At 40.8% G+C, this 13489-nt stretch overlaps 1 protein-coding gene and 1 non-coding gene across 4 annotated transcripts in view; both read left to right on the top strand.

The window, feature by feature from the left end:
• The first annotated feature begins 29 nt into the window (after positions 1-29).
• Szt2 (SZT2 subunit of KICSTOR complex) overlaps positions 30-13489 on the top strand; it is a 51009-nt gene continuing 37549 nt past the window's right edge. The window contains exons 1-4 of one of the 3 annotated variants that reach the window (XM_005000219.4): positions 30-126; positions 8980-9105; positions 9511-9684; positions 9978-10148. In XM_005000219.4, the coding sequence (XP_005000276.2) occupies positions 97-126; positions 8980-9105; positions 9511-9684; positions 9978-10148 (501 nt within the window). In that variant the 5' untranslated portion in view covers positions 30-96. The remainder of the gene's footprint in view (positions 127-8979; positions 9106-9510; positions 9685-9977; positions 10149-13489) is intronic. The other 2 variants (XM_063236329.1, XM_063236330.1) reach the window with 2 other exon arrangements.
• LOC111754751 (U6 spliceosomal RNA) lies at positions 3213-3315 on the top strand. Its single transcript, XR_002789419.1, has one exon. It is a non-coding gene; the product is annotated as a U6 spliceosomal RNA (small nuclear RNA).

The raw sequence follows: 13489 nt of genomic DNA, 5'->3' as shown, positions 1-13489 counted from the left end.
ACGTATTTCCGTTTCCTGCCGGACGCGGAGATAACCAGGTCAGAGGTCAGGAGTGGCAAGTCCCGTTTCTGGCCTCGGCCGGCGCGGGAGGGCTGTATGATGGCCTCGGAGCGCCCGGAGCCGGAGGTGAGGGGCTGGCGGGCGCAGTGCTGGGCCCCGACACACGAGGGGGAGGATCCGAAGGGCAGGTGTGGCGTCCTCCCGCGTAGCTTTTGCAGGGACCGGCAGACTCCGAAGGCCAGACCGTGGAAATGATTTCCTCACGGTCCGCAAATTCATTGAGAGCCTAGAGAAGAAATTCTTCGCCGTGTTTACTGAAATTTCATCTTTGTCGCCGACCCTTTGACTTACTAATAGAATAATAGCGGTAGTAACAAACCTGTGTTTTGATTACTTGTTGCAGTTTCATTGCACAGCACGACAGGGTACTAACCTTGCCGGTTTCTGTGTTTTTTTCAAACACTGAAATGCAATAAAAATTGTGCGTTAATATAGTTCCGGCGCTCATGCTTTTAGAAAAGTAGCTTGGGTTTCATGAAAAAAAGTATTTGAATCGGAGGGAGACCTCGTTCCGACATTGGCGCTAACATTTTTTATCTATCTGTGCAACCATGGGCATGTTTTAACTTCCCAGATCCTATTTCCTTTTTTATTAAATACTTGCTATATATACTATCTTGTGAAGATCACCTGTGTTAAACCTAGAAAGGGATATGAAGTCTCTGTTAAACGCTAAGGACCATGCAAGGGACGTTATATAGATTGTGTCATTTAGACTTGTGGAAGGGAGGGGATGATATTTATTCTCAGTTACAGAGAAGAAAATTGAGAAGTCAAGGAAGTCTTTTACCTATGAACTGTTGAGTTGGGAAATGGTAGGATTTTGGAATTAGAAGATCTGAGCAAAAACTCAGATTTGAATAGAGATGCCCAGTATTATAAGTGAAAGTACCGGTAGTTGGAAAGGGTGAGGGATATGCAAATCAATCCAAATAGTGGTCATTACTGTTTGCTATTTGCTGCGTGCGAGAAAGCATGCTAAATACTATACTGATAGCAGTCCTCTCAACCTATGAGATAAACACGTTGCTATCCCTAATTTTCAATCAAGAACACTCAGGCACAGAGAGCTTTTAAGAAAATTATATAGCTATCTCAAAAATTTTTTTAGAAATTATTTATTTTAGAATAATAAATTTTATTAGCAACAATGGCAAGTGTATACTATTTGGAATATAAGTATTTAAAATACTGATTTCAGTTCAGGGATTAAGTTTAACGGCACAAGGGCCTGCGCGAGGTCATGAGTTTGATCCCTGGTACCAAAAAATAAAATAAAATAAAGTAGTGATTTTTGGAGTAAAGGACTTAATGGGTAACAATGGATGAAATAGGTTTAAACTCAAGAAATCTGAATTATACTAAGACCTACATCAATCAACCAAACTGTCAATTCTTGGTTAAAAATAACTGCCAGTCTCAGGAATAATAATGATAGTAAAAGCTAATGTTTGTTAAGTGTATACTATATCCCTGGCAAGTGAATATCTCAGAGTAAAGGAAAAAGGATAATTCCAGAAATTCCATGTTCATGTAGCATTTCCTTTATGGGAAAGGAATATCCACGTAATAGGATTTGATCAGTGTCTTATCTATTTTAGCACTTCAAATGAGCCATTCCTATAATTTATTGAAACATTTACTAAACCTTTGAATTCATATTTTTTTTTTTTTTTTTTTTATTGGCACCAGGGATCGAACTCATGACCACCTGCTTGCAGGGCAGGTGCTTATGCCACTGAGCTAAATCCCCAGCCCCCTGAATTCATATCTTTTCTTTAATTTTTTTTCTTTTGTTTTGTCTTTTTTTGAGACAGGGTCTTTCTATGAGTTCAGGCTGGTCTTGAGTTCACTTTGGAGCCTAAATTGGTCTCAAACTTGCAACAATCATGTCTCAGCCTCCTGAGTGCTAGGATAATAGGGGTGAGCCACCATGCCCAGCTGTTTCATTTATTTATTTTTAATTTTTTTTTTTTGAACCAGAAATCAAACTCAGGACCTTGTGCTTGCCAGGCAGGTGCAATACTGAGCTATATTCCTGGCCCTAAATTTTTACTTTATTGGTACATGTATCCAGCCAGGATAATTACATTCATCTTTTTTTTTTTTTGTACCAAGGATTCAACTCAAATTATATTCATCTTGAAAAATTGATACTGTACATAGTAAATTTTAATTCTCTTTATGTTCTCTTCTACTTTGCTCCTTCCTGCTTCCCTCCATCTTTTGTTGTCCTTCCCATTTGCCAAAAAAAAAAAAAAAAGAATTTTTTTTTTTTTCGGTCTTTTGAGACAAGAGTTCCACTAAATGTGGGCTGACCTTAAACTTATGGTACTCCTGTCTCACCATAACAATTATTTTTTTAAAAGGTAACTCAATGTGAATGCCGTCTAGTATCACACACACAAAAAGTTACAGATACTAACTGTTAGGACTAGGAATCCAAAACAAATGGTCTGGCTCTGTTTGTTTGTTTGTTTGTTTGTCCTTTGTGCCAGAGTCTCACTATATACCCCAGACTGGCCTTAAACTCACTATATAAGGTAACCCAGGCTGGCCTCAAACTTTCAGTCCTCCTGCCCCAGCTCCGACAAATTCACTTTCTTAACCATAATGTTTATAATATAAATAAGGTAGCCACAAGATAACAAATGTCCACTTCATTAGGATTTGGTATAATGACACCCAACATAGAATATGGTCATTTTTAGAAAACTACCCTATTTAAAAGCATTAGACATGTTCACAAGGATTATGGAATAGCCAGTGCTTCAGAAAAATCAATATTGAGAAAAACTATGAACAATTTGGGTTATGTTTCTGTATGGATTAAAATGAGAAGACATTGAGGGTATTTTGGGGAAATACAATATACCTTTTAGGCAAATGATCTTAATAATACTGTAGTGGGTAGAGCCAGGGACTTAGCTCACTGGCATAAGCGTCTGCCTGGCAAGTGCAAGGTCAAGAGTTTGATTCCCGGTACAAAAGAAAAAAAAAATACTGTAGTGGGCATGGTGGCACGTATCTGTCATCCCAGCACTTGAGAGGTTAGGCAGGAAGATCATTCACAGTTTAAAGCCATCTTGGGCTACATAGTTCAAGGCCAACCTGAACTACATAGTGAGACCTTGTCTCAAAAAGTGAATGAAGTACTTTGGCAGCACGTATACTAAAATTGGAACACTTCAGAGAAGATTAGCATGGCCCCCGTGCAAGGATGACACATAAATTTGTGAAACATTCCATATTCCCCCCCAAAAATGAATAAAATATTATCCTATATGAATCTTCCATAAGTTATATACATAGCTAATTTTCATTTTTAATGGTCATGTAAAGAAATGAAAAATGGCCGGGTGTGGCAGTGCACACCTGTAGTCCCAGCATTTGGGAGGCTGAAGCAGGAGGATTGCTGTGAGTTTGAGACTAGCCTGGGCTACAAAATGAGTTCAAGGCCAGTCTAAGCTGCATAGCAAGACTCTGTCTCAAAAAAAAAGGTAAAAAATGACAACTGGAAGTTAAACATTTGCCTGTTTTGTTTTTTTCTGTCAGTGCCAGGGATCAAACCCAGGGTCTTTCCCATGCTAGGCAGGCAGTCTACCACTGAGTTACATCTGTAACCTATACTTGTTCTTGACTTGTATTTCTAAAAATTTTATCTCAACAAAAGTGAGCATAGTTCTGTCCCTGGACATAGAAAAGTAGCTTTCAGATGTTATGATCCTAAGAGAGAGTAGTAGCACATGCTTGTTATAGTCTCAGCTATTTAGGAGGCTGAGGCAGGCGGATTACAAGTTCAGATCCAGGCTGGGCAACTCAGCAAGACTTGTCCCAAAATAAAAAGTAAAAAGATTTGGGATGTAGTTTAGTGATAGGGATCCCCTGGGTTCAATCTCCAGTACCACTTCCCAAAAATCCTTGAGAAAAAAGTTGGGTAGACTTAGATTTACAAAATTAGTAGACATCAGTTACTTAAGAAATTTTATGAATGCTACTGTGGACCCAGAACTGTGCTAACTATAAACACCATGACAAACCAGTGTTAAGACAGACATGATCCTCATCTTTGTGATAAACATTGAATTATGATAGTGCTGCAAAGAAATGAATAGGATATTTAAGAGTGTTTAATCATGGTATTTATCCTACTTCATTCAGAGCCTGAGGGCTGGTGTGATTCAGGAAGTCTCTGAAATGACATTTAAAATCTTCATGAAACAAGCACTGCTATTATCCCTATTCACCAGTTAGAACCAAGGCACAGGTTAAGTCTGCACCAAAGTCATGTACCTAATAAGCAGCAGAACCATCATTTGGTCCTAGGTGCCCTAACACCAGAGTGTATGCTCTTACCTGACTGGTGACAGGGGATTGGCAAAAATTAAAGCTGGAGAAGATTCAGCTTGAGGCCAGGCTAGAGGATTAGGACTTTGGTGTAAGTATAGTGGTAAGGAGACTTAGGATAGTTCAGGAAGATGGCAGGGGTCTGTTATTTAGTGGGGATAGGTTAACAGAAAACCACATAGGTTAGAGAAAGCTCAAAACATAATGTTGACCTTAAAGGGGCAGATCCAAAACCCAGAAAACAAATTATTGGATTCTGCTGGTGTGCAACACAGTGCCTGGTAATGATTTATTTGTCTTGGTATAAATGGTAGGTAGGCCTCAATAAACATTCTAAAGAATGATAGCCTTCCTGTAGTATTGTTGCTACTTGACTGTTTAACTGCAGTAGCATCCATTGGAAGATACTCTTATCCATATTATCGAGGAAGAAATTGAGGCCTGGAAAATTTAAGCAACCTAATGTCAAGCATCTAGATAAAAAGTAATAGGCAAGATTTGAATCTCTGGATTCAAAGCAGACTTTTTCTTTTGTTCAAGTACTCCAAGAATAACTTATTTTAGACTCGAGGGGTTTAAAGCTCTGTATGAATGTGGATACTGAGAAAACAACAAATTCAACAGTAGTTCTTAAACAGTAATATGGAGGAATCCCTTGAGCTTGTTTAAATGTAGATCACTGAGCTCTGTCGCTCTCGTTTATTTGGACTGTGGTGGTGCCAGAAAATCCAGAGCACGTTTTAACTAACATCCCAAGTAATTCTGATGTGACTGATGCAACTATTTTTTTTTTTTATCCTACTTCGAAAAACACTATTCTAGCCACTTAAATCATTAAGTTTTCTGGCTTTCATCAAGTGCATCTTGAATGCGAAGAGAACTTAGGAGGCTTTGGAAATGTAGTTGTCAACTTTGAAGGATCACATATCAGGGAAAATGTTATAAGGAAGGTAGGCAGATGTTCCTTGATTCAAAAATGTAGATTCTGGGGCTGAGGATTTAGCTCAGCGGCATAAGCGCCTGCCTTGGAAGCAGGCAGTCGTGAGTTCGATCCCCGGTACCGATAAAAAGGAAAAAGACAAAAAAAAAAAAAAAAAAATGTAGATTCTGTAAGAACTGAACAATGTTCTGGACATCAGTTTAGCCTTGGACAAATCAGTCAGTCTGTCATTCACAATACCAAGGTATGGTACTGAAAAGGAAGCTCTAACAGTAGTGAAATTCAGCCCCTGCTAACTAATTATCTGAAGAAAGCATAGTGCTTGTCTCTGCCCTCCTTCCCCTGGGGCTACCGCTTTTCCTTGCTCACTTAGTAATAATCCTGCTTAGTCTTCAGTATTCCTAAGCTCGGTCAGACTTTGTTACTTGCTGTCATAGAGACATATTCTTATCCTTTGGAGTGTTACCCATTTTGTAGTAATTCACCAATTAGAGTGATTATTTCACTTGTCCTCCATTATAAGGTAAATTTTATGAACTAGGAATGAGTATTTTTGCTTTCCATTGTAACCTTGAGAGCTTGCCTAGTTCTGGTCTCTTCTATCCTGATGACCTCTTAAAATCCAGCTAAACTCACTGTTTAATTCAGCTCACTTTTATTTTTCCCCCTAAGAAGACTTTCTCAATGAAAGGCAATGGTGGCTTTGTCTATTAGCACAACTGCTCATTTAACTGGGAACCAGTTTCAAAAAGTTCACAGAATGGCAATGTTGAGTAGTTCTGACCTAGACCATTGTTATCCCTTCTGGTTCTCAGGGGGCCTTTCTTTTTACTGGGGTTGAATTCATGACCTTACACTTGCCAGCAGGCACTTACGCCACTGAGCTAAATCCCCAGCTCCTCAGAGGGCCGTTCTAATCACTTAGCCAGAAAAGAAAAATAATTTTTTTTTAAGAATGCAGACCATACTATTACTGTCTTGCTGAAACCCTGCAGTATTTTGACCTTACTCTTAAAATAAAACCTAAAGTCTTAGCCAGAGCCTACTTTAGCACAGTATAAAACAGGATAGTAGAATAGTATTCCCAAAGTGTGGTTTTAGATATTATAGAGACCACAGAAAATAATGTGTAGAGTCATATCGTACCAATATTTAAGTTGTTTTTTTAGCTCCCTAATTTTGTCAAAGCACCCTTTCTGCTTCTTACCCTACCATGTACCTTTTTGTCACTGTTTCAAGTCTTGTTTTATTTTTTCCTGCTCTTAAGAGAGAAATGGATAGGGGCTGGAGGTTTAGCTCAGTGGCGTAAGCACCTGCCTTGCAAGCAGGCAGTAGTGAGTTCGATCCCCGGTACCAATAAAAAGGAAAAAGACAAAAAAAAAAAATTTTTTTTTAAAAAAGAGAAATGGATAAAAAAAGCTCCAACTTTTAGCCCTTTGTCACTTGCAGTAGATGAGTTTTTCTTGTCATTTGATAGGCTCATCAGGCTTTGGTTTGATTTCTGATCCCTATACCTACTACTTAGTACTTAGTTGCCTTTTTTGGACTTGAATTTTCTGCTACATGTTTTCCCATGAAGACTGAACAAACTTGCCTATTTAAAGACCTAGTATAGCACCTGATGATAGTCTATAGTAATTAGCTTTTATTTGCTTTTACTAAGTACCAGGCACTGCACTGAGCACTTCATCTGCATGATTTCCCTGAATCCACGTAACAGCACTTTACATTGGTATTTGGATCATTTCCATTTTACAAATGAAGATACTGCGGCTTATAAAGAATATGCCTTTTCCACAGTCTCACAGCTAGTAAGCGGTGGAATTGAGATTCAAGTCCAGGCTATGAGTCTGATATTTTTGCACTTCACCTCCACAGAGTACTGTTGAATATATCTTAAATGGTCTATTGATGTGAGTTTCTCTTTTTTGCCATCTTTGTCTTTTTCTAGTATCTGTTTCTGGTTTTATTTTATGCTTGCCTTTTATCTTGGAGAAGAAAAATTTTTCTGCATCCTGGGCCATTGCCTTTCTGCTGTCCACACTCTTCTTCGGGTACCCTTTCTTACTGCTTCTTGGGACCTTTTTCAATATCTTCTCTGTATATTTCCCTGCTTTAGAAAAACAGGTTTTTTTCTACTTCTTTTCAACATCATATTTCTCAACAATTATTAACTTCTATTCATTTCTCTTCTACTACCCTCTCTCTTCAGTTCTTTTAGCTGGTATCCTTCCCCTCCACACCACCAGTCAGGGACGTAGGAGAAATGTGTAATTTGTCTGGAATAACAAGAGTAAAGGAAGCAAGACATTGGGAGGCTCAGGCTAGTTGATGATTTCTTCTGGGAACAATGGCAAATTTATCTGCGGGGCCGGGGGGTGTACAGGAGTTGGAAGACAGGAAAACCTCTGGTGGGGATCTGAAAAGACTGCTGATCAGGTAGAAGTCAGTGGACTGGTAAAGGACTGCGAGAATTGGCACTGCTGGCAGTATGTCAGGTTTTTTCCTATCAGAGCATACCTGCCATATTTTATATGTATAAACAAAAGAGCCTGTCACATTCGTCCCAAGTCAAGCTTTGGTAAGTTTGTGTAGTGGAAAGACAAGGGATTAATGCTTGTTAGAACATTGTTGCAGGGACAACGTATGAGGCGATACAGGACAGAAATTAGGGTGGTGACAACTGAGAGGTTAGCGAGTAGAGACTGACCCACAGAGGTTTGGTTTTGGAGTGTTTACTTAGGAGGCTTTCTATTCACTCTGACAGTTTTTTTAGTGCCTGCCATAGTCAAGACTTAGGAGAGCCAATCATGGTGGCATGTGCCTGTAATCCCAGCAGTCTGAGAGGCTGAGGCAAGAGGATTCCAAGTTTGAGCCCAGCATGGAGAATTTAGTGAGATTCCATCTCAGAAGCAGGCTGGGAATGTAGCTCTAAGTGAAGGCCCTGAGTTCAGTCCCTAATTAAAAATAGAAAATTAAAAAAAATTTTAAAGCTACTGTCTGGCATACAGGGTGACGTATTAGGGCATCACATAATGGATATCATATTTGAATCCATTTGCCAAGTACAAGGGCACCAAAAATAAAGCAAACATAGCACCTACCTTTAAGAGTTGCTAATTGAAGGTCAAGAATTTAGCTCAATGGCATAAAGTGCCTGCCTGGCAAACACAAGGTCACGAACGAGTTTGATCCCTGGTACACAAAAAAAAGAGAAGAGTTGCTAGTTGAGCTGGGTGTGATTGTACATGCCTGTAATCCTAGTACTTAAGATGCTGAGGCCAGAGCAGGAGTTCAAGGCCAGTTTGGGCTACATAGTAAGTTCAAAACTAACCTAAACTACATAGGGAGTCCCTGTCTCAAAAACAAAAGTTGATAGTTGATAGCAAAAGCTCACATAAACATTTGTGGAAACAATGAGGGAAGGTCATGTATCTGTTGAAGTCTGGGTAAAGGGAATGAGAACAGAAAGCTAAGAATGACTGGCTAGGAGTGCTTTGCATGGTGGTCAGAATAGACTTCACTTCTGCTGCTTGCCTCTCACTTGCATAGGAGCTGCATCTCCTGGAAACTCAGTACCTTTTTTCTTTTTTTTTTCTTTTCTCGGTACTGTACAAATGTCTCTGACGCAGGTGGAAGAAGCTGGGCAGGTGTTCCTCTTGATGAAAAAGGACTATCGAATCTCCCGAAATGTTCGCCTGGCCTGGTTCCTCAATCACCTGCATCACACTGTGCAGGCCACACCTCAGGAATTGCTGGTGAGGCCTAGGAAGAGCAGAGATGGGCTCTAAGTCCCAAAGGACAAGCAGCTTTGCCTACAGAATGCTTTGCCAAGGAAATTAGTTTCGTTCTTTTCCCAGATAATGGGGCAAACAAAGAGTGTGTGGTAGTTTTATGGGAAGTGGAGCCTGTGGTTGGTTACTTTGGATGTAGAATGCAGGGCCAGGGAGCACTTCATCTGCATGACTTCTCTCAATCTATGCAACAGCACTTTAGATTGGTGTTAGGAGTAGTTCCATTTTACAAATGAGGGCACTGAGGCTTAAAGAGGTAAGTGCCTTTTATACAACCTCCCAGCTAATAAGTGGCCAAATGAGAACTCAGGAAAGAAAGTGATGGCTCATTCTTGACCCTTTCCTTTTTTGCTCCGTCTTAATTGTCAGCTTCAGTCTGAGCAAGAGTTGGAAGTCCTCAGTGTCTTGCCTCCTGGGTGGCAGCCAGATGAGCCAGTGGTCCCAAGGCCATTCCTCCTCGTACCTTCCACACGGGTCACCTTCCTGGCTTGGCAGTATCGATTTGTCATTGAGCTAGACCTTAGTCCATCTACTAGCATTGTGGTAAGTGATTAGAGGGTGACTGTGGGTAGCAGGATGGGGTGGGGAGAGAGAAAAGAGCAAGGCCTGGGGAAGGTAGAAATGGATCCCAGCCCCCACTGTGGGAAGAAGACAGGCTTTCAAAGGAATGGCGCGCTTGCAGAGAGAATCCCATTCCATTTGTGGCAGTGTATTTGATCATGTAATCAGTCATAAGACAAGACTTATGCTGACCCATGGAAGTTGCTTGTTTGGGCACTTTGCTTGGGGACTGTCTTTAGACACCTTTGAAACCTCTTTATCCACATTGCCTTCAGGATGATTCCACCGGGGAGATCTTGTTTGATGAAGTATTCCATGCGCTGTCCCGCTGCCTAGGTGGGCTGCTTCGGCCCTTCCGAGTGCCTGGATCTTGCATCGACTTCCAGCCTGAGATCTATGTGACTATCCAGGCCTACTCCTCGATTATTGGCCTCCAGTCCCACCAGGTAGTGTCTCTCTCCAAGGTTGTATCCTTTCAGGTGTGTTCAGCCTACAGCCCACAGGCTGCTTGCCCTCTTTTTCTTTTTTTAATGTTATAATAACAAATATAAAAAATAGAGAAGTTTTGTTAACTTGTCTGCAGTAACTATATTATGCATTTTATATGCAGCCCAAAATAATTCCTCTTCAGTCAGTATGACTGAGGCAGCTGGACATGGTGGTGCACACCTGTAATCCCAGCACTCAGGAGGCTGAGGCAGGATGATTGCTGTGCCTTTTAAGTCCAGTCTGGGCTGTATAGTGAGACCCTGCCTCAGACGAAAAAAAAATTTATATGGCTGAGGCCAACCAAAAGGTTGGGCCTACCTGGAAATTTCTGACAGTCTACCTTCCAGTCCTGTGCCTGTCACTTCTTTCTGTACCTGAGTTCCCAGATGTGCTAGCTTCTTGGATTTGTTTCCTAGTCGTTCCCACGAGCCACTCTCCCCTTGGAAAGACCCCGTTCCTCAGTTCTAAGGAACCTCCCTATACACTCTAGGTCAGTCGACTCTGACTGAACAAATGCCCTTCCACCCCTCCTGTGGATCTCTTTGGTTCTGATTCCTAGACATCTGTTTCCTCCTTTCCCTACCCACCTCCTTTAGTTCTAGCAGATGGTCTCCGATGTGTTGACTCCTGCACAACTCTCAGGGGCACATCCTTTGGAATGGTTTTGTGACTTTGAAATATTACAAATACCTAAACATAATTTCTTTTTTTTTTTTTTAAACATTTCTTTATAGGACAGAGGAAGATCTTTTCCTCTGAGGGTCCTATGAACTGTTGAGTGGAATGTTGACTACATAGATAATCACAGGGCTTATCTACCAGCCAGGTGGCCTCTCACAAGACACTCCTTTTGAATAATGGCCAAGTCTGACTGGAATATCTGTTTTGGGTTTAGATAAACCTTGGCCCAATTTCCCCTCATTTACTTGTAAATACCTTCTACTCATTGGTAGGGGCTTGCCCTGAAACTGTCCTGGATGGCTGTACTGTCACTTTAGCCATCCCATTTTCTCAAGAGATGGATGTCAGGAATAGCAGCTGAAGGTCTAAAACACATGCACTACAGTTGGTGCATGCCAGGTGCCAGGGCAGGGCCTGCCAGCCTTCTGCCTGAGTTTAATGTGCTTTTCTACATGCAGCCGTTAACCTGGTGGTTGTGGGCCACATCCCCAGACAGAGGCCAGGTTCTGCAGGTCCTGAGGAGGAACTTGGGGAGAGCCTGAGTGTTAGGTAATCACTCAAAACTTGGTCCCACTTCACAGACACTGACTGAAGCCTGATCTGTGCCAGGGCAAAGCTAGGTCCCAGAGACACAGATGAATCAGACGTTGGCCCATCCTGATGGGAGGAGTTGAGAGTTTAGAGCAGAAGACTGATATTAAAGGAGGTAATTTCTGTAGAATGTGACAAGAGCACCGATGAGTTTGACTTGGACACTGTGGGACCACCAAGAGGAAACATCCAACCAAACCTGGGACAGCAACAGGGTAGTCTTTTAGGGGAAGCAGCATTTGAACTGAGTCACGAAGAAAGAATTGAGGTTAACCATCCGTTGATGAATAAATGACCTCTCCAAACAGGCACCAGCAAAAAGCCTGTGCCTTAATTACAGGTGTTTTAGGCTGGTGCATACTATTCAATTTTGTCAAGAGTCAAGTGTGAATATAGAAGACTGTAGTAAACAGAAGACTGGAGACATAAGTGGGAGGCAGTTTCAAAAGGCTAAATGTCATGCTAGAAGTTTGTCCTATATTTTATAGAGGAGTTCAGTATGATAGTTAATAGCCCTGGATCTTTGCCTGTGTTTGCCTCCTGGCAGCATGCCCTTAGGCAGGTATGCTGCATGCTGGCTGTGTGCCCTTATGCAAGTTACTTGAACCTCACTCTGTGTACCTGGATCTTGTTTTGTTTTGTTTTGTTTTTAATTGGCTATTAACAGTACCTGTATTAAATGGTGATTGAATTAATACCTGTCAAACACTTAGAAGAGTGCCTGGCACTTAGAAAACATGCAAAATGTTAGTTTTTAAAACTCTGTGCCAAGCTGGATATGGTGGTACACGCCTATGATCCCTGCACTCAGGAGGCTGAGACAGGAGCACTGTTGCAAATTCAGGACTAGTTAGGGCTACAAAATGAGCTCAAGGCCAGCCTGAAGTACACAGTGAGACTGTCTCAAAAAGACAAAAAACAAAACAAAACTGTGTGCCATAGGTAGTAGGACAGCACTGAAAGTTTTGAGTGGACAGTAACAGGATGAGATTTGTACACAAGGCAGATCACACTTATTTGTGGCCAGAGTGGAAGATGGGTTGGAAAACAAAGTCTCGATGTGGGAAGAGCAAGCCGAGTATTGTACCGCGGAGATAGATGAGGCCCAAACTAGGACAGCAACTGTAAGGAAAGAACAGATTTCCTTACATTAACCCCCCAGGGTGATTTGTCAGCTCTGACCCCCACGTTTTCTTGTAATTCCTTCAAAATACGTCCTGCCAACTCCCCTAGGAGGAATGTAATCATATGTACTGCAAACATTACTAGTAAAATTTAAGAAAATAAAAAAGATGTATCGTACTGCTCTAAAAAAGAAGAAATTAAATTTCATTTGTAATACGTATTACTTAAAACCTCCATTGAAATGTAGAGAAAAAGCCTGGTGTGTTGTTGCACAGTTATTTGAGAGGCTGATGCAGGAGGGTCACAAGTGTAAGCCCCATTAGATAATTTAGGGACTTAATGAGACTCTGTCTTGAAATAAAAATAAAAAGGTCTGGGGATGTAGGCCAGTGTGAAGGCCTTGTGTTCAACCCTTAGTAATGAAAATTAAATAAAGAAAGAAAATAGAGAAAGAAAGAAAATAAAGAAAACACAAAACACGCATAATTTAATACTCTGGAATAACTAGTGTTAACATTTCATGGAATTTCCTTGTGGTCTAGTGAATGTATGTTGCTCTCCCTCCTCGTTTTCCCTTCATTCAGAGAGGAGAACCATCAAGTACATTACAGTTTTGCATGGCTTCAAATCCTTTTTAATAAATTAGGCATTATTACATGTCACAAAATAGTCTTTGAAAACATAATTTTTAATGACAACGTACTATTCTATCCTATTTCATCTTGCTATATTTAGCCAACTCTCTAGCCAGTTGGGTTGTACCACATTTTATTCTTTTAAATAATATAAGATGAATATTTTTCTCATCTTATTCTGGCTCTAGTTCTGCTACTTCTCTGTTTCCATTTGTATTCTCTCATGCTTGTAGAGTGGATAGTATCTCAGCAGAGAATAAAGAAAT

The sequence above is a fragment of the Cavia porcellus genome, unplaced genomic scaffold (assembly GCF_034190915.1).
Source record: "Cavia porcellus strain 051 isolate PalLab524CR breed Dunkin Hartley unplaced genomic scaffold, mCavPor4.1 scaffold_25, whole genome shotgun sequence".
Taxonomy (NCBI): domain Eukaryota; kingdom Metazoa; phylum Chordata; class Mammalia; order Rodentia; family Caviidae; genus Cavia; species Cavia porcellus.
This window is presented reverse-complemented; position numbering and strand designations above follow the sequence as displayed.